The sequence below is a fragment of the Meriones unguiculatus genome, chromosome 2 (genome assembly GCF_030254825.1).
Source record: "Meriones unguiculatus strain TT.TT164.6M chromosome 2, Bangor_MerUng_6.1, whole genome shotgun sequence".
Taxonomy (NCBI): domain Eukaryota; kingdom Metazoa; phylum Chordata; class Mammalia; order Rodentia; family Muridae; genus Meriones; species Meriones unguiculatus.
In genome coordinates, this window is record NC_083350.1 from 169,533,705 (window position 1) to 169,555,845 (window position 22,141).

The 22,141-nt window shown below is 40.3% G+C and overlaps 1 protein-coding gene and 1 non-coding gene across 2 annotated transcripts in view; one reads left to right on the top strand and one right to left on the bottom strand.

The window, feature by feature from the left end:
- The window catches only part of Plch1 (phospholipase C eta 1), a 201,507-nt gene that overhangs the window by 54,039 nt on the left and 125,327 nt on the right, over positions 1–22,141 (bottom strand). The window contains exons 4-7 of the mRNA XM_060378383.1: positions 21,721–21,964; positions 13,076–13,205; positions 9,432–9,602; positions 82–175 (exon numbers count right to left, since the gene is read on the bottom strand). Of these exons, the coding sequence (XP_060234366.1) occupies positions 82–175; positions 9,432–9,602; positions 13,076–13,205; positions 21,721–21,964 (639 nt within the window). The remainder of the gene's footprint in view (positions 1–81; positions 176–9,431; positions 9,603–13,075; positions 13,206–21,720; positions 21,965–22,141) is intronic.
- On the top strand, positions 11,007–11,109 carry LOC132652563 (U6 spliceosomal RNA). Its single transcript, XR_009590166.1, has one exon. It is a non-coding gene; the product is annotated as a U6 spliceosomal RNA (small nuclear RNA).

Here is a 22,141-nt window from a genome sequence, read left to right on the forward strand (position 1 = left end):
TTTTTCTTCCTGAAACTTGTAATAAAACTTATTGCAGCAGATAGGACAGAGAGAGACAGGGAAAGTGGGACCACTGGGTACCTTCTATTCCAAGGACATTTTTCACTTTATTTTCTTCAGAAACTTCAAACTTCTTAATGATGTCAAGACAGTAGTCCACCGTCACATTGCTCATCTAAAGAAAGCAGAGTAGAAGGAATGCTCCTGCAGCCTCACAAGCTGTGTCCTCTATACTGCAGCAAGACCGACTGGCCCCCCATTCACAGTTCAGGGCGCACAGGCAAGCGCTTTGGAGTTCCCAGGCCTGCTTTTCCTTTTCTCTTTGGAGGGTGGTTAAGATCTTACCCTGCACCCTTCAGCTTTAGTTAGTGAACACAGCCCTTCAACTCTTAGACAAATGTTTTCCATGAAGGGATTAAAAAAATAATAATAATGCAAACCATTTTCCAAAATCCACTCACTATATATAGCAGCCCGATGGCAAAATACTTGCCTAACGTTCAGAAATCTGTGAGTCTGATCCCCAGATTACAAAAAAAGGGAAAGTGATATTTTTTTTTAATCCATTCATTCAGGGATCTAACAATTTGAAATCTAACATTTTAAAATACTGATGACTAGTCATAAGGGTAGCCAATCCCGTGAGCCAATATAAAATAATAAATAGTAAAAGCACATTTCAATTATATTCCTCAAAGATTCTATTGTCTTTAAGGTTCAATGGGTCTTAGAAAAATCTAGCTTTTTTATTATATCAAATCATCTCTTGAAAAGCATGTAAACTTTCTGCAGGAGTAAAAGCTGTTTGTTTGGTTATTCTTTTTTTTTTTTTTTTGCCACATTAAAAAATACATGATGCTTTGTTTTCTAAGCTAGCATCCTTTGAATAAAAGTCCAAAATCTTGACCACGTCCTCAGAAAATATAGTTAAGTAAACAGAACTTCAAAGCCTCCAAGGAACTTCCGAGACCCACAAGGCTGTGGGCAGCTCTTTAGCTTGTGTACTGTAAGCTAGACTTAGCAAACTACCTCCTGTAATATATATATAAAAAAAAAAAAAAACACCGATGACTTTATGCACTGTGGAAAGACTGAGTTCACTTTGCAATTATTCAGGTATGTGGCCATTTGTTCTGAGGAGCAGGGGCCATGAGCTACACTCGGGGAAACCACCAGGAGCCCATGAGAATAAAGCGAAGTACAAACAACAAACCATCCATCGTTCTAGAGTGAAGCTAATGGTAGATGAGCAGAGAATCTATCATCACAAGACACAGAGTAAAATTAGACTTTTTTAAAGCTCATACTTAAAAAAATTATTCACTAAATTAGCAAAAATATTAGTAAAGACCCCACAAAATTAAGGAATATCTAGAAATAACTTTCTACCAGTTACAGCGTAGTGGCGTGTTAATGAGAGCTGAAGTTAAAAAGTGAACCCGCTCTCCTCCTGCCCCACGGCTTTCTCATGTAAGCATCCTCTCAGAAGCGTGACACATTTTTTATTTTTAAGCCTCTTTTTATGATGCCTTTTTACATTTGCATATTGCTATCAGTACAGAATAGTTAGTGCAATCATCTTTATTTTAAAATGTGCACATTGTGCACAAGGGCTTGCTGTAGAAAATGGAAGAAGCCCCAAGTGCGTGAAGTCCTAGGTCGGTATGTGCTGTAGAGAGGGGCGTGCCTGCGTCGAGGGCTCCAAAGACACAGACGCATGGCAGAATTGCAGCGCTTTCCTTGAGCAGGGCTCAAAGAAATGGCCTTTCTCTGGGGTCTGAGGGGCCGTGTTGACTGTGTGTGCAGGTGTCCCCTGGCACTGTTTTCCCCGGATATTTATAACCTTTAGACTACAGAGACTGCTCCTACTGAGATGAGCTAAACCAGTGTCCTTGTTCTAGCTGTATACCATAAACCCTGCCTCTCCGATTGCCTGCGCTACTAACCCCGCCTCCTTGCTCAGCTGTATACAATAACCCCACCTCCCTGCTTAAAAGTAAATAGCAAACACAGTGCGCTTCCACGGTCCTGAGACTTTTCCCTAAGACAGTCCAGACCACCTTCCCCAAGTAGTTCTTGGTGTCTGTGTCCCTCTCTGTGCACGCACTTGGGTGCTCCCATGAGTCTCCTTTCTTCATCCCCTCACTGCTCCCAGTAAGGTGTGTCCCCAGAGCCATGCAAGGACTTGGAAGCCTGCAGAGGCTGACCGAGGCCATCAGGGCCACTGTAGTTGAAGTCACAGGTGGGTGCGAGCTACCTGAGGTGGGTGCTGGAAACAGAACCTTGTCTACAGGAGTAGTTTCTGTTCTTATCACTAAGCCATCTCTCCAGTGCTACAACTGTCATCTGAACTTAACGTTTTCTATCTCAGTTTATAGATAACAACACTGATGCAGAGAATAGTTAAGTAGTGCCACCAAAGTCCCAAAACTGTCAGAGTCACGAACCAAGGTTCAAATTTGGACCTTCTGGATTTTTAAGTCTAAACCTTTTCCTTTCACATAGACCTAATCCCTTGATATTTTCTTCATTCTATTAAGGTATTTGAAGGATGTTTGGCTTTTCAATACAGCTGAAAGTTATTTATCTTTTGAAGGTGTTACAATTTTCAAGTCAGTTACTGGAATCTGACTTCCTGCATTATTTAAGACCGGACTCATTCTGTTCTGTTAACCACTGTGTTTTAATATCATTTAGAAGAAAGGAAGTCCTCACATAATAGGTGCATATATACAATATAAATGAGGTGTAGAAACCAGTAATGTATCCGTGAAAACATCTGCACTCTAACTTGGCTTTTAACTTCAGGCTGTTAGTTTTCTAGAAACACATTCCCAGTGAGTGATATTCCAAAACAGTCAATAGAGTAAATGATTGCATTTCTCATGCCCATGCTTCCCTAGCACATCAAACACACAGCTGGAACAGAATTTACAAATGTTAATATTGCTGAACCTATTTTTAGCCAAATAACTCAACCCATTATTGAGTAGGTCAAAACTGCAGTGTTTACGACCAAGTACAACTCCCCTTTTGTATATACCTCCAAAGGCAACAAAGCTCATAATACTATTTTTGAAAGTGGATCATCGCAATCCTTGTTGTACTTACGTTATTTTCCATTTTGTACATTACCTCTTGACTTATTATTTTAAACATTATGTCAGAGTTTCATCTAACATAAGCTCTCTTGAGTCAACAAGGCTTTCCCACTTTGTCCATCACCCCACTGTGTACCTACATAATGTTTACCAAATAATCTGCTGTTTAAATTATTCCAGCTGTGCAAGCATGGAATAATTGTGACTATGCTATGCAGTAAAATTGTATTTCCTCTCTTAACAGAATTTTTTGGATTTATTGATTGCTGCAATTCCTATAGATTGAGTTTTAATAAGTCTACCACAAATACTTCCAGTGATTCTAATCACACTATGATATATTTTTCTTGTTAAGGCAAGAAATGGCCTCTGAATCACATTTAAGTAGTGCCACCAAAGTCCCAAAACTCTAAGAGGCATGAACTAAGGTTCAAATTTGGACCTTCCGGATTTTTAAGTCTAAACCATTTTCTTTCATATAGACCTAATGGTGGTGCCTTTAATAATGGTGCCTCTTCTAAGTGTGTCTGATTTATAGCTCTGTTGAGCTTCTGCCTTGTCGTCTGTAACAGAGCTCTAAGAAAGTCAGAGGTCTGCATTTTGCTGGTTTTGTATACATTCAGTAACTTTTCTTCCACACAGTTTCTTTTGACAGTTTACTGAGGCAGAAAACTCTAGCTTGGAATCACTGCTCCTGTGTTTCTTGGATTCCAAGTGGCTTTGGGGAAGTCCTAATGTGGTGCTTTTGCCAATCCTGTTATTCATCCTGCCTCCGCTTAATTCAGTTAGCTTTGGTCAGTTTTGTTCACTTTAGTTTCACAGTAATGAGTGTGATTTGCATCTGAGTGGCTGGTCTTCCACCATGTCCATGGTCTTCAAGTGGCTTCTCTAGAGAGTCATCTCTTTTTATGCTTATAAACTTTTTGTATTGCTTGATAATTTCCTCTCATGGACTCTTCCTATTTTCAGTTCTGTCTCTTCTGTTTACTCCATTTTATAAACCATTCATTGTGTTTACCTCTCTACTGTTAAACTTCAAGTTTCTTGGAACTCCTTTTATCCCCCTCTGGATCTTTTCTCATAGTGTCTCACTCTCAGTTTACAGCTGTGGTTTTCTTATTCTGATGACATTAACAACCAGTTTCTGACATGTCCTTCTTTCTGTGTTGCACCTATTCTGCTTCTACCAAGTTGCTTATTTCTATACGTTTGTTTCTTTAAAAAAAAAAGTATGAAATTTCTTCAAACACATGGTTAGTCTTGACAATTGCAGGGGTTGAGTGTAGAAGCAGAAAGTAGAACACATGTGAAAGGGAAAAGGGAAAAAACAGAGGGGTGGAGGATGGGAGGTTAGAGTGCGGGGGTGAGGGGGTGTGTGACAAATGACACAAAGGATGTTTAAAATTATTTAAAGACATTTAAAACTGAGTCAACAATGAGTTGGACAGAAGATCTGTACTCATGAGCAGATCATGGCTTCACGGTGGGATTCTTGGTCCGTGCTACTGTATTTGATTTCTGATATAAGTTAATATCTTGGGATCTCTCTCTCTCTCTCTCTCTCTCTCACACACACACACACACACACACACACACACTTTGGGTTGGTATGTTAGATATCTAGGGCTATTCTCACTAACAAGCTAGTGAACTAAGACAACAGAAACTTGTTTCGTCATGGTAATGAAATCCAGAAGTCCAAAACCAAGGTGTCGGCAGGATTAGCTTCCCTGACTAGCTCTGTCTCCAGCTCTCCTTGTATCTGAAAGTGGCATGGATCCCTTGGCTTGAGGAATACTTCAGTCTCCACCTGACGGTCTTCTTCCTGTGTGCCTTCTTCTACTGCTCTTTTGTGAAAACTCTCACTTTGGGGTTTAAGGCCCCAATCCAAGGTGATTAAGATAATAAATGTATTTATCAACACATAATCATTCAGTTTAGCTCCAGTATATTCACAGCTACTAAGGATTATCACTTAGATATTTGGGTACAAATATTCAACTCACTGTAACTGGTAAGATTACCCGAAGATAAATTTCTAATATTCTCTCTGGGTGAAATAAGAATCTATCAATGGGCCAGTATTTGATTTCATGTATCTTTGATACTAACTGTGGCCAGCAGTGGTGTTCTGTTTTGCAACAGTCTATTTTACAAGGTGAGCACTGTAGTGTCTGTAGCCAATCTTGTGTCTTCAAAAGGTGATAGATCAGTAGCACAGAGACCAAAATGCCTCAGGTTTGTCCCACTGCGCCAATCCAGTTTCAAAACTAAATGCTGTCAAGCTTACTGCACACATTATGTTGTGTTTAATTTTTCTTCATTTAAAGAATGCTGGAATGCACAACCTTCCAAAATTTTCTGATGTACTTAACTATTTAGGATAAATGGCTGAAGGTAAAATGGATCAACATTCGGTAAATTCTGAAAATTTTCAGACTTGTAAAACCATTATGCTAAATAATTAGACCATTTACAAGCTAAAGTAGATACCATGATTGTTAATATTCACTAAATTAGCATGTTAAAAATAATAACCTCTTGGCTTAATTTTGCATTTTTGATTACTAGCAAGGACAAAGTGTCTGCAGGTGCTATAAACATGTTGGACAAGCAATAGCCAATAATCCTAGATATCAAAATGTCTGTTATTTTAACTATGGGAGATGAGGTAATCTGGAAAGGGATCATAGACAAAGCATTCCTAGAGCCTTCTCTAGAAGACCTCAGCCTTCCTGGATTTGTAGAAGGTGTGGTAAGCATGGACACTGAACTAATGAATGCACGTCAGCATTCATCAATGAGGTAATACCTTACCAGTGGGAAACTCCCTACAAGATAATCCCTTAGGTACATTGACCCATAAAAGCATTGTCCACACTAAGGATACTTGGTGTTTCTTTTCTTATGTACTACAAATACTTCCCTACCTTGTGATGCAGTTATACAGTGTTTGAAATATCAGACCTTAAGGTTTCTATACATTAAAATGTTTTTATATGGTTTCTGCCTCTTGAGGTATACTAATGTAGATGACAAATAGATGATAGATACATACATACATGCATACATACATACATACATACATACATCGATGATGGATGATACATAGACAGATAGACAGACATTCTTTCAAGCCCTGCCCGTATGTTAGTAGCTTCAAGCTAATTTAGAAGATGAAAGTACATACAGATATGCCAGGGCAAACTTCACACAGCACTGGCTTCTGTTTCCCGACAAAAAATTTCCTGGCAGAATTTCAACATGAATAGAGAGGGGAAAGAAATGCATGCCTCTTGGCAAGCGATGTGCACTATTGCCATTCAGATGGGTTGGAGCGATTCCACTAGCCTGGATAAAGCAAAAGTTACTAGATTTGTGTATTTAAATTTTAATTCTTCACATTGCTGCACTTCTTAATATCTCAGTCATATTCAGCAAGACTAAACTTCTACTTGACATTGTGAGGTGGGTAAAGTGGGTACCAGCTGCCTTTTATACAAAAATCAAGAACAATGGGGATAAGTAGATAAAGGGAACTCAACCTACACAGACAAAGCCAACCAAGAAGCTCAGACATCAACTAGGGACTGAGGCAAGTAACAGGCTGAGGAGTATTCGGGTGAGGATGGGGATCCTGGTTAAAATAATAGCATGCTTTTTTATACAAGTAGATTTTTAAAAATAAGGCTAAGCAAAGGGATTGTCAAGAGGGCTCAGAGAAGCCTGGTTAGAGTCATCAAGGAGCTGGTATTAAACTATTGCCCCAAGCTCCTTCAGGATCAGTCATTCCATAGAATGACCCATAGAGTACCGTGACAGTGTTTCTCTTCCATTATCTATGTATACTAAATGAGAGCTCAGGAAGAGCCAAACAAAATAACTGCACAGGAAATGGGGTGGCTACAGAGACCTATGGCCTCTCTGGACATCTATCCTCACCACACCCGAATATGTTCATTAAGCCTTGAGCCCCAGGCCATTTAATTTGTGGAGGGATGTATGACATAGACATGAAAGTACAGACTGATGACACCAGTGAGAAAGGTTATTAACTTAATCCCTAGTTCCCTCTTCCTTCCCTATGTCTGAGGTACAAATGAAAGCTCACAACCTCTCATCACATGGTTGAAACTATTCAAAGGTCCAGCAAATTCAAATTTGAAGCAGACTGACTCCCTGGAAATAAGAAAAGTTATCCAGTCACTCAGAAAATCCCAAGAGTTTTGATGGTTCCTTATCAAGATCAGGGGACAAAGTGTACTTGCATTATTGTTATTAGACTACATCATGGCAGCTGTGGGAATAATGAGCCAAAGGAGAACTAACAAAGAAGAAAAGTCTAGCTCCTAGCTGTGTATAAGCGGTGTGATTCTTGATGGGCTACCTTAACACACAGCATCTGAGAATGTGAAGAAAGAGCAAATGCAGGAAGCTGTCTCTGACCCCCCTCAGGTCTTCTCCCTTTAAGCAGGTATTTGCTCCTGGGAAAGACTTTCTGATTTTTTTCCCTTCAAGTTAGGGTAGATTACTCACATTCAGAAGATGCCCTGCCTACACCCACAGAAAAGGAGCCAAAGATGAAGAGATGCCAGAGGGTCTGAACAAGCAGGTCTTGCTAAGTTTACCCTCTGCTTTTACTCAAAAGCATAACATCACAGCCTTTATCTATCATTCACATTTTCCTGTGTCTGCATGTCTGTCCAGGTGCAATCAAACCTGGCCTAAAACATACATAGGTATCCCTATTTTTCTCACATCCTCATTTCCTTATGAAGTCTCCTCTGTGACAGGAGAATTTATCACAGAAATCTGTAAGGGTCTTAAATACTTTTAAGACCCTCAAGTTGTATAAAGAGTGAAGAAAAAATTATTCTCTATGGAATTGTGAAACCTAGTACACTCATGGGTGCGTGCTCACTTGTAATCTTACATAGCCTTCTTGGACATGATCAAATCTGCACAAGTAAGTAAACACGACAATTTATTGAACAGTTAATACAAGAAATTAACTAAAAATGACTACTTCCATTCTTAACCTAATCCTGCAGGGGAAAAACATATATCAAGAGCATTTTATGACACACAAGTTTTAGAATGAATAGCTGTGATGATCTGAATGAGAATGACACCAGAAGGCTCATAGGTTTGAATACTTGGGCCCCCGGTGGTGGAAATGTTTGGGAAATATTAGAAGATTTGACCTCATTGAAGGAGGTCTGTCACGGGGGCAGGCACTGATGTTTCAAAAGACTCATTTTCAGTTTGATCCATCTACCTCCTGCATTATTTCTTTCTTCAAGTCATAATTAGTTTTATAAGCCTAAAAAGGAGAAACCTTAAGAAATATATAGCTTTGCTGAGCTTTGCAGAGCTCAAAAAACAGTCCGGGAACAACAAGCGTACAGGCATCCTCTGCCACACGAGCACCCTCCCTCAAGACCAAAACAAAGGGTGTGGCTTTACTTCTTAGCATTCTTTCTTCGTGTCATAGACTCTGGAAATTAGAAAACATTGAGAAATATCTCTCTATTTTGGGATCTCTGGGGGCATGTTTTGCACATTCCAAAAACTTAGCACGATGACTCGGCAATATACTTTGCACTCATAGAAAGTGATGAATTACCTTGAAATGTCACACATTCAAGTCTCTACCTGTGTTTGAAATTTATGCATAAAGCCATTACTTCTCCACTGTACTGAGAAATGGAGTTTGAACAATTATAAAACAGCAACATGAAAAAATTAAACCTGTTGATCATAATCCAGCCTATAATATATTAAAATTTAATGTTTTCCTTTAAGTAGATTTAAGAATTCCTACTCTAGGCAAGGCTTAATTTACTAGCTTTTGCACATGATTGGATGCCAATTTCCTATCTGAATTATCAGTGTCTATAATGTGACCTAAGAATTATGTCATGGTTATGAAAACGCACTATGAATTTAGTATCAACTAATACTAACTTAGACCACCATATATCAATACACAGTTCAAATTTATAGAATGACTAGTACCTCGCAGTACTAAAACAAAAGCAAAACAAACAAACAAAAAACACATTCCTAGTGTATCTAAAATGAAATATGAGTTAACTTTTATTCCTTTGTGGAAAAATTCACGAAATATTCAACATAGGCAAGATAAAGCAATATATGCTAGGTTTCAGAGCTCATACACAGATGTTGTAAAAGATTCACTGGTACAATTTTTGATAACTTGTATTATTTATCAGTGTATCCTGCATTTAACAGATACAGCCAATACCCAGATACCCAAATCTCTCAAGTACTTTTGAGCGAACAATCCATTCCATAGTCTACTGATACCTTTTGTTCCACCTTCAAAAACTGAGCCAGCTCCTCTGCAGTCAGGTGGTCTTTCTTGTCACTGTAGCTCAAGAGCAGCAAATAAAGGTCGCGTCTCAATGACATCATTTTGTAAAAAACGCAGAATTCTTCAAATGTCAAGGTTCCCTGATTCTCATCTGTGTCAGCTTCCTGAACGAGGTATAGGGGAGAAAACTGGTGAGAATTGGAAATAGTGAATTCACAATAACAAAGAAACATTCACTGTGAAAGGGCTAAAACATAAATCACAAAAAAAATACATTTTTAAGCACATTCAGAACATTATAAAAATTGATTATTAGGCAATGGAGAAACTTTCAACAAACTATAGCCAACTTGATACAAACCAAACTGGCTATAGTACATCCATAAATTAACAAAAATCTTTGAAGCAGGCACAGAAATTATGTTTCTAAACAAAAGGAAACATATCAAAGTGAGCAAATCGAATTCAACTTTGTACAAATTTGAGGCTCAAGAGATGGCTCAGCAGTTACGAGCACGGCACTCGCTGAGGACCCAGGTTTGGTTCCAAACACATACATGACAGCTAACAACCATTTGTAACTCCAGTTCCAGGGTCTGCAATGTCCTCTCCTGGCTTCCTTCAGTACTGCATGTACATGGTACCCTTACATGCATGCAGGCAAAACACAAATTTAAAAATACATACGTAAATTAAGCCTAAATCTGTATGACAGCCCTGCTTTCAACCCCAGAATCAGAAATAAAAATTACAAACAAGCAAGCACTAAGCCGTTAAAGATACGTGAAATCTTTAAAGCTTGAAGTCAAATGTGTTACTAGAAGGTCTTACTAGGAAACAGAACCTGACGTGAGAATGAGGCAGAAAAATGGCTCATTGGAGGCCTGCCTGGACTGCATAAAGAGAGCCTGTCTCAAAGGTAAAAATCAAACAAAAAGCTAGCAATTCAACTAAAAAGCTAAAGAAGAATTAAGCCAAAGGAAACCATAAACAAAACCAGAAAGCCTATCTTTAAACATGCGGAAACGGATAGCTGAACTTTGAGGAGTCAGAAAGATTCCTTGAGCAAAACAGATGAAGGACAAGGACAGGGAGTGTGTTAGTTCGTAGCGTGAGCACTTGTCTGTCACCCGCTTCAGAACTGTAATCTCTTAATGGATGTAATTCTTCTACCACCATCGCTCTGATGCCTCGTGGGTAGCTTCCAGCTTTGGGCTCTTACAGCAGTGGTACCATCAGCTTTCCTTCCAAGGAAAAGTCTGAACAGTCATACGGATGGATGTTTACTTTAAATTATTAGTTGTTAATAACTACTGCACAAGAACTGTTCAACACAGATCTTGAGATTGGCTGAATTCGTCATTAAACAGCCTGGGAAGCAAAATGAGAAACCAAACCATTTACATGATCACCTTCACTCCAAGTGCACACAATGGTAACCAAACAAAACTGACAGGAAATAAGTGGCATTTGGAAGCCTTGGGTTTTAGAAAGAATGCTCAGTAGTTGAGTAGATGTAAATATAGCCTTGAAGGTTGAAATGCTCATGAAAATGTTGCTTATTGCTCATGCTTACTTCAGCAGCACATATGCTAAAATTAGAATAATATAGAGGATTAGCCCTCTGAGCAAAGATAACATGCAAATTAGTGTGAAGCACTCCAAATTTTTAATAAAAATTTTTGCTTAATGATAATTTTAAGAGCACACAGAAACATATTTGAACCTTGTAGAGCTTTTCTGTATGATGCTGATAGCTCTATTTTGTCATTTTAAATGAGGGTGTGGATTGGTTTTGATATATATGGACTATAATGAATAGTTTTTTCTTCTAAGAAATGGAGTATACAGTTTGTTTTACTGTTATAACTTTAAATCAATGTGTTTAATCATGCCAGACATGATGATATACTCCTTAATCCCAGCATTCAGAAGGCAGAGGCAGGAAATTCTATGAGAATTCAAGGCCAGTGTGGTCTACAGGGTGAGTTCCAGGCCATCCATAACTCTACAGTGAGACCCTGTCTTTGTGTGTGTGTGTGTGTGTGTGCGCGCGCACATACGTGTTTATACTCCAATTTAACAGATATATTTAAGATTCCCACTTGTGTGTATTAAAATATCCCAAACCCTAAAAAATAAAGTCTTAAACCCAAAACACTTCCGGATTCAAGAATTTCATATGAGTGTACTTAACTTTTGAAACTCTTATTCCCACTACAAGCCTTTCTCCGCTTGACTCGGAATCCGTGTGAACATACTTCACATAGAGCAGGTATGCTCTCGTCAATTTCTGGCTGACCACATTTTAAAATCCAAGAGCACTGTCTCACCATGTAGGCAGCGGCTTACTATGCCAGAACAGGACGCTCAGAGAACAGAACAGAGGCAGAAGGAGCTCTGTAAATTCTGAGCCAGGCTGGACCACGACCTTGTCTCGGCATATACAGAATGATACAGACGTAGAAAAGAAACTACTTAGGGCCACAAGCGTAAAAGTGTGTGATGGGGGAAGAGAATCAATGAAACAAAGTAAGTATGAAACGCCATAATGAATCTATCACACATGCTAATTTAAAACAGTAACTATTAAATAAAGTTGTCTAAAGAAGTTGCTCTGAGCCCATAAGACAGAGGACATAAATATTTTCTAGTTTTCCCTGTATTTTATTTCTCCCTTTTTTTATCCTGTTGTTCTCCAGTGCAAAGGAACCAAATGCCCCAGCACAAACCATCTCCAACAGGAGTGTCCCCTAAGCAGGACCACCTAAAGGGGTCAGAGAAGGGATGCAGCCTGTCTTCCATTCACTTATTAGAACACATGGCCACTGTTGTTTATCTCCTTGCCCTACTAAGGGCAGAGCAGCAAGTGATTAGAAAACAGAAGCCCCAAACATGAAACATTTTCCCTTTTTATGCTTACTATGTGCCCAAGATATTGACTTCATCACATAGAATGAAAAGTCTTTATAAAACATGGTCTATGCATATGACTTATTTCCAAATAAATGCTGTTTTGTAATTTATCTCTTGCTCATTATTAACCGTGTACTCACTTCCAAGCACAACCCAGCAGGATGCCGCAGAATTAAATTCCAGCCCAGGCCTTCCCTCAAGGATGGAGCGGGAAGAGCATCCCGTCTCACACACTAAGGGAGGGCTGAATTCTCTCTGACAGTAGCACTTCTAAGACTCATGGGTTTCCAATCTTAAACTCTTCAGAAGCCAAAGAGAGCTCTTGGGGCTTCTGACAGTGCTGTTTTTCTCCTGTTCCGTGGTTTTTATTCTAACCCTCACAGCAGCCCCCTGTGGCAGGCAGACGAAGCGTGTTCATCCTCTCAAAAGGACTTGGTCAGGTTCACGCCACCGTTCAAGTGTCAGGAAGAGTGCTTCCAACTGCTCTTGAAAGCAGCGACGGCAAAGCATTCAGGGGGACAGAACTGAATACTTAAGTTTATGAAGAACTTTCCCTTGATGAGGCATAACGCCTCGACTTTATCAAAGAAAAATGTTATAAAGCAAGTCATACCAGCCTCCAACAAAATAATAGTTGTTTTTTTTTTTTTTTTAACGTGCCTGAGTATATCAGTAACTGCTGTGTTTTACAGAAGGCCAAGACAATTGTGCACACACACACCTGAAACATTTGCCTGACTTTTCTGCGGGGCAGATTGACATTTAGCTTGTGCATCAGCTGGTGGATCTCTTCAATATTCAACAGGCCATCGCCGTTCTTATCCGCCTCCTCGAAGGTCTGCTTCACCCATGTGCACAAAGGTCAAAGAAAAGTTCTCACCCAAATCAGAACTGCTCTCTCGTTGAATGTCACAAGGACACTGTCAGCGACATGGAAACAGAAGAGATGCTTTTGAGGAGGCCCTGAAGTGCACAGGCACTGAGGAGAGCCTGATAATGACAATAACAGAGAAGGGGTGGGGGAGGGGAGTGATGCTCATGGATGGTGCCCTCCAACACAAAACTGGAGTCATACCAGCCTGCTGAAAGGTTCCATTCAAACTCTCTAACTCAACCTAATCCAAATTAATTGTTAAACTTACTGCTGGAAAGCACTATGCTCCACCAGCTTTAAGGGGGCAGTTTGTCACTGGTCATACTTCTTGTGCAGAGAAGTACCCTAGCCCCCACTGACAACATCACAGGTATTAGGACCTCATATGCCATCCTTTTCCTCATGTTCTGACCTCTTCTCAATTATGCACCATGCTAACACAAATTTCGTTCCTACACATAGGTTCGGAGGTCCTCATTTGTGGAACACAGAGACAGGACACAGCAGGAACAGCCTGGTGTTCAAGCTCTAACTCTTGGCTCAAGGATCTCATTATGATGAAATGTCAAATATAACAAATCTAGGCTTCATCTTCTCCTGTGCCCTTCTCCCTGGGTATGTTGTTTTCATCATCCTGCCAATCTAGATATCAACTCTCTTTCTTCTCCATCTCACTCTTACATTTAAAGAATTAGACCATCTATGTGAACCTCATTATTGCTAAGAAAAAGAAAAGGGTTTTGGTCAAAATAGGTAAGAGAATGAAGTCTCAATTCCACGACTCTTACAACCTGATCTAGTGCCCTGTACATTGGTGACCTAGTGTTTTCTGCACATAAGGCCTAAAGTCTGCATTCTCCCTTTATCATGAGATATGATCATGCTCTCCCTAACAACTCCAAACTTCTAACCATAGTCACTTAGCTCACATGTGAGACTCGGTGGTGAGAATATGAAGCTGAGTTTGGATATAAAGGATTGGTATGGCATTGAGACTTACAAAATCCTCAAATAAACGAGCAAATCAAATGGATACATTGAAAATTTCCAATTAACATATAGCATTTTAACATATAACATGCACAGAACATTTAATTGAGCTTAGAAGTTTAAAAAGTATTTAAGAGGAAAAGAATGAAAGTGATTTAAAAAAAGAAAGAATGAAACCAGAGAATCAAACTCAGGGAAAAGCATAGGTTTAAATATCAAGAAATGGCAGGGCTAGAGAGAAAGCTGAGCAGTTAAGAGCACTGGCTGCTCTTCCAGACAACCTGGGTTCAATTCCCAGCACCCCCATGGAGGCTCACATTGTAACTCCAGCTCCAAAGGATCCAATGCCCTCTTCTATCCTCTGCAGATAATAGGCACAGAAATACATGTAGAAAAAACACACCCAAACTAAATAGACATTTTATTTTTAATTTTAATTAGACATTTAATTTTAAATTAAAATTTAAAAAGCAAACTAATAAGTGGAAGAATAGAAGTGAATCACAGCAGAGGACCAATGGATAATGTCACCTTATCAAGCAGGTAGCATTTCCAAAAGATTTGCTTCCCTCACTCAAAATATCAACCAACCTCCCAGTGATAGCAAAATACACTTACATTTCCTATGAGTCAAATTGTAACTGCGAAAGATTAATGCCATAGAAAGTAAAAAGTAGGGGCTGGAGAAATGGCTCAGTGGTTAAGAGCACTGTCTGCCCTTCCAAAGGGCCGGGGTTCAATTCCCAGCACCCACATAGCAGTTCACAACTCTCTGTAACCCCAATTTCAAGGGATCTGATACCGTCACACTAAATTAAAATAAAAATTAAAAAAAAAAAAAAGAAAGTAAAAAGTATATGTGTACGAATGAATGAATGAATGAATATAACAAACCCCATTAATTTACACAATGCATACGCACTAGTCACTGTAAACGTAAGAACAAAGTTACAACAACCAGAAAGGTAAAATGTGCTTTCCTTCCAAAGCTCTCTGGGAACTCACCTCCCCGCTCAGGGAGAGCCCGGTTAGGGCCGCGGGAGGCCCCAGTCTCAGACCTTCCCAGGGGCCGGGGAGTGACGAGCACTCAGTGCGTGGCCCCGTTGATGAGCTTCCTCCGCCCCCAAAGCTCTTTTATAACAAAACTAACACAAAAGCGCAGCTCTTTCCATTTTTTCTTGTAAACTTCAGTCGGGAGCGCACTATATATTTTACTTAGGCGTTAACGGGAGAACAGAACTGGAAGAAAACTAGGCAAAGAATTCAAAGGATGACCAGTCACTAGTATGTAACTTTTTTCTGTTTTCTGTGCACCGTGCCCTCTGCCTGAAACACCATCCTTTTTGACAGAACACTCCTTAGCCATAGTACAAAGAAGTGAGTAAATGAATCCAGTCATAGCAGATTTCCATCTACTTGTTCTACAGTTATCTACCAAACCCTCTAAAAGACTTGGGGAGAAGCAAGGGACAGCCAACCCTCAGCGTGAGCACATCCTGTAGATACAGTTCATTAGGCTGCACTTAGGTCTGCAAGGCTTCACGCCTGTCCATAGCTGGCGTGACAGCTGCATTACAGGGCAGAGGGCTTGATGAAGCACAGTGGAGTCCGAACAAGAAATAAACGCTGGTCCTGATTCTACTGATGACACTGCCCTGTTACAGTAGGTCACCAACGTCACCTCTCAGTGCCTCTGTTTCTTCCATTCCAGCGTCAGGAACCACAACTAGATAACCAGGATCTCACTTGTAATTTCAACATCCTATGAGAGGAAAACCCATTATTTCCAGTAATAGCGCATAAAGAAAAGCAGCTGAAAGTTTCCTGGTATCTTCAAGCTGTGCTTTATAACTAAGATGTGAGTGCCCAGAAAGAACACCTCTTAACTGATGAGTCAATACCACACACAACAAAAACATTAAGAAGAGCAAGTCATTCTGCAGAGGAAAAATCAGAGGAGAAAGAAAATAAATGTCATGGTTGGCATTTTCTATGACAAAACCATAGGAGAATGCAAAATTACGTGGTAATATTTCACATCAGCATGAGAGTAGGCAAACGTTCTGTGATGTGGCTAACACTCAATTCTTGAAGTATCTTTTATTCGCCGGATTTAATTGTCATCTTAGAGGTTTATTGCCCTCATCTGCTAACCCAGGCCTAATCCTGGAAGCTTCTAGCCTCCATACAATCTAATCAAGACTGTTGGTATAATGTTCTTTTGGAGTGTATAAAATTTACCCTTGTTCATTCAAATGCTGATTTCTCTCCCCCACTATCTGGTTTCAATCTGGACATTGCATTGTGATGCTTATTCTCAGCATCACCTGTCTCAAGTTTGTGTACACATGCCACGTTGAGCAATGGAGAGGATAGGGTGGGACATCCTGTTCTAGAGTGGGAGGAAGAGGAAGGAAGCAGGGAGGAGAGGAGGAGGAGAGGTTTTGGAACCACATGGAGAAATGAACCGACCTAAGATATCACTAAAAGCAAGTATAATGGGTGAGTCTGAATGGTAGGAAACTATGCAGGCTTGGAGATTTAGGATGGAGTAACTGTTGCCCAGCATTGTGCTCTAGGTTAATTAAATATATCCTAGACTCTGTGTGGTGATTTGGTTATACAGGTGTTTAGGAATAACCACTGTTTAGGTAAAAAAAATAAATCAATAGTAAATATTAAATAACCCACAACACAAGGCCTACAATGTTTTCAGCCTCAAAGACTTACTGCTGAATAAGTTTGCCCTTTCTAACTCTTTCTGATCACTCTCTGGCTGATTCAACTCAGCTGTTCTAGCTCAAATGCCTCTCTAAGCTGACTGATTCAATTTGGCTTCTCTCAGCTTCTGACTGAATTGCTCTGTTTGCCCTCAAACTAACTCTAGCAATCTGCTCTAATCTTCTGGCTCCTTCTCATTGTGTGGCTCATGCTGTCTTTAACCTGTCTCTGTAAAACTCTCCTGGTAAAACTGCTTCTGAATTCCACAAACTCAACTCCACTACACTGCCTTTTAACGCAACTCAACTGAACTCAACTGACTCAACTGAACTGCCTGAACAGAACTTAGAGATCTGCATGCCTCTCCTAAGGATAAAGACATGTCTTTACAGCCAGAGTAGCCATGCTGCTGGATTAAAATTCTTGTACAACCTTCCAGTCTTTGCAGACAACTCATCTATCCCTAACTGATGGCGTAGTAGCCTGATGAACACCTGCAGGAAGGTGCACAGCTCTGTTGCAATAAGACTTTGCTGGTGCACAATGAAGCTTAGGTTTTAAATAAAAAATATTGTCATTCTCTTAACTTTTCCCAACCACTTCAACACATTCTCAGTTCATAATCCCAGAGAAACCCAGGTAGTGATCTGCATTTGCCCTGCAGCCTGAAACAGTAAAGTTCTAACTTAAGGCACACTGCAGGGGACAACATCCTTCAGTGTCAGGATGGAAGGAGTGAGTTTATACACCAGCACCATCATCTCTGCATGGGGCAGGGAGCTGAGATTTCACAGTCCATCTACCTAAAGGAAGAAGGAAGAAATCTGCCAGCCTTCAGCAAGCAGCCTGTTAGTGAAGTGGCCACTGTGTGGTGGGCTGTGCCTGCATCAGTCTGTCTGTTCTCCATGCCCACCAATGAGCAGGCACCAACATTACCAGCACTGACACAGATTGTGAGACAGAAGGGTAGAATCCACCCAAATCCGCACACTACCCAGCCCACCATGGTGGAAAACTAACTCAGTTCACACCTTAGATGGAGGGGTTTTCTCCTTCAGCCACTGAAGATTCATTATACTTACTATTTATTCATGAAAGTTTAAGTCCTAAGTGAAGTCTTACCGTGAGCAACCTACATCCTTTCTCCCTGATTAATTAAACCTGTTTCCAATCAAGAATGTCAGTGTGGAGCTGGAGAGGTGACTCAATGGGTAAAGGTCCTTGCTGTCAAGCCTTGATGACCTCAGTCTAGTCCCTGGCACCTACGTGGTAGGAGAAAACTAACTCCTACATGTTGTCCTCTGACCGCCACACTTTCACCATAGTATGACCAGGCACAGTCATGTGTGCACTCACACACACAAGAAAATGTTTAAAAATGCAATGCCAATGTACTGGTATATTACTTAAAACCATGCCAATTCTGAAAAATGGTGACCTGCCTCAAACTACTTTTCTCTATTTTTCTTACTATCTATTAATTTTTTCCTTCCCTTACTGGCACAAACACCAACTGTCTCTAAGTATCTTATAAAATTGTTCCCCTGTGCAGGTCTCAGGTGTGCTTTCTTCCCAAATGACCTGTTTCCAGAATATGATAGTTCTTAGCCACCACACTGAAAAATTCAAATATAAATACTTTTAAGCAACAGTAAAAAGAAGTGCATCAAGTTTAAAGAAAGCAGAAAACAAAAGACCCCAATAAAGCAATAAGACCTGCCACCTGTGGCTACCTCTTATGTCTCTAAGTCAAGATGCCAAGGATACCATCTACGCCCACCTCTTACTTGTCTGTGTCAAGGATTCTGACTCTGACCTATGGGCTGAAGGCTCTGAGATATTAGAGTGGGTTCTAATTAACTGGATGCAGATCACAGCTTCCAGAACTGACTGCTTCTTCTGTGACCACTGTTTTTCTTTGTTTCATACAGAACCTCAACTACATGAATATAGCCAGGAGTCATGCTCTAATCAGGGTCAGCTACTGAAGGGAAAGGGGAGAATCTTAGACTTAATCCAGCCATCCTCAGAGTGCATTCCTGAGTATCTCTGATGAAATTCTCCAGGTTTCACACCTTATCTGTGTGAGGCAGGATGATCATGTGCTGGAGTTACATATCATGAATAGTGATAAGACAACCTATCATTACAGGCTAAGTACAAAATAGATATGGAAACTCATGTGCTCTCTTACATCTGACATGAGAGAAACATGTAAGGTAATAAAGCAGCAGGATCCTTTGAGTTTTTGCTACTTTGCTTTGAAAAATATAATCATTCTACATTACACTGGATGTAGTGAAAATCACTATGATTTTTAAAAGATTGGCTGTTTTTAATGCTCAGATTTAGCTCCTAATATGACAAATATCAATATATACTTCATGTTGCCAAAGCACCATGGCGGTCTTTAAGCAGGAATGGGCCTACAGTGGGAATTCTGGCCAATGATGAGAGTTATCTTCTAGAAAGGCCTTTTCATTTCTTCTTCTTCTCTCTCTCTCTCTCTCTCATTTGTAAGGTAAAACACTGTTCCCCTGGGCAGACTGTTTGGCACTGCCACCTGAAGATGCTGCACCTCCTTTCACCAAGGGGTAGCCAGCCAGCTGAGGGACCAAGCTACATGTTAGGGATGCAGATCTGGGTCTTTGGTGACATCACTAAGCCACTGAATTAACCCCGCCCTGGAACTCGTGAAGAGGGCACATTGCTCCTAAAAGCACCATCAATAAAGCTTTTGATGTTTGTTCCAGAAAGTGTTCCCACTGTTCAGTACTGTTGCTTACTTGCGTTTTCTTATCTGTTCCACTTTACCAAATGTCAAACCAACAGACTGAGGCAGAGATAGTTAGCCCCACGTTTTCAACCCATTCAAGAATTCCACTTGCACTCATCCGCTTGCTATGAATAGAGATGAAAACCTTGTGGCTCGTCAGCTTAGTCCTCACGCTTTTGAAGTCCCTTCCCTTCTGTTTCAACAATATCCTATGTGGGGATCTATATAGATGAGTATCAGTTTCTCCTCACTCCTGCATATGATAATGATTATGTGGTGGTGGTAGTGATGGAGGTGGTGGTGGTAAGAAGGAAAATGACACCAGAATGTGACATTCTCTCTTACAAAGACTTTGATGCATATATATTTAAGACCATTGAAAACATGAAGAAAAAAAAAAAAAAACAAAACAGACCTGGACTACCAAATACCCTCACTTTACAGGCAGGGAAACTGAGGTCAGAAAGACTACAGAACATGATCAACTCTACCCAGCAGGAAGGTATCTAACAACCAAGTGCATTAATTATTTATCTCCTGATCAGGGTAGGGCCATAGGAACAGGCTTCATCAAGAATCAGAAGGATGGCAAAATACCTTCATGGAGGTAATAATGACATAAATGCTTGGAGAGTAACCAACTGCTTTCTAATGGGATTTAAGCCCCACTCTACAAGGTAAAACTCATGCTTGGTAGTGATAACTAAACAAAGAACTTATGGCCGCCCTAGGGAAGAACCTAGTACTATTATTCTGCTAAATGAAAATGGTACTAAATTTTCTCTAGGATGCTTATCTTTGTAGATTAGTACACATCTCAGCCCCAATCAGAGAAGCTTTTTTTGCAGTAGATGGACATTAAAACAGAGCCCCACAACTGGCCAAAGCATGGAGAAGGTGATTATTTGGTATTAAATAGGACACCCAAACCACATCCTCATCCCCCAAGCCTCCACTCTCATTTCAGGAGCTGTGAAACAGTGTTCTCCAGACATGACAGGGTGATTACACACATGAATTCACAATGGCTGTGACTGAACGCACAAGTCCTGCACAAAATAAAGCCAGCCAAAATGCAAGCACAAATGAGGAAGGACTTACTGAGTCCGACCCTGAATGGAAGAGCTATTGGCAACTGGTGTCTATGGGAGGAGAGAGCATTAGACTTCTTCAGTTGTGGTCCTGATAAGTAGCCCATGTACCAGGGAATAGCCCTACACTTAATACTTAGTACTTAATACTTAATACCTAGTACTTAACAGCATCACAAAATGGGCTCATTTTAAAAAAGTTTGTCTGAGGATGGAGTAGGGGGAGATGGAAAGAAGGAAATAGTTAATCAAAATATGTATTCATGTATGAAATTTTCAAACAGTAAACAGTACAAACTATAGTTTTTAAATTTAAAAGAAAGGGGAGGTAGACCAGATGGAGACTCATTTCTCAGTCACTTTAGAGAGGGTACATGTAATAAGAAGCAATCTCTTCCTCCACAGTGTTAACCATTCAGCGTCCATGCTGTAAGTTCAAAAGAAGAAGACAGCTGAGAGGTACCTGGTATGCAGGACACAATTAGAACCCAACAAGTACTTGTTAAACTAAACCAAATTTATGACATGCCAGGATTTTCTACAATCCAAATTAGTGCTCCCCCAAGTACAGCTGATGAACTCTCCACCATAAAAATACAATCATGTCTAATAGGGGACCTCTCAGATTGTGGAGCTACAGTCCATTTCTTCAGAATTCTGTTCCTGATTTCACACACATTCATGCCTCCGTGGCTTTATTTATTCATGCCCTGGGAATGAGAGCAAAAAGGACAGAGGACAGTTCAAGAGACAGAAAAACAGACAGCAAGGAGACACACCAGACCTCAAAATATGGGAAGAAGCAAAGTGTTATTTAACCCTTACTTTGTGAATACACATGCATGCATGCACACATATACATGTACCCTTGGGCACACACAGACAATGCAGACATGCAGTTCAAGGAAGGATATTGGTCATGGGTCCTCTGCCTCTTGGCAAGGGAGTCTTCATCACTGATGCCAGCCATCAGATACTTGAGGCCCGTGATCCAGGTGCGTGCCTCCTCCGGGTTGGAGGTAATGAGGTCCAGTGACTCCATGTGGTTGCCATGGTAGATGGTGAAACAGCAGCTGGGATCAAAGTTCCCCTCAGCCTGTCTGTGAAATATCTCAGACTGCCTGCCCTCTGTGACTTTGTAGATGGAGTCAATAAGTACTGTAAGGGAAGTGAGACACATAGTTATAGGGCAGGTGAAGATGTTTATCTAATAATTAAGAAACGAGAAATGCAAAATCATTTTAAAAGAGAAAAAGTATCATTGTCTGTAAGAATGCTTTTAAAGATCAAATGTGCAAAACTGGCCTCAAAGGAGACTTCCTAACAATTTATCTC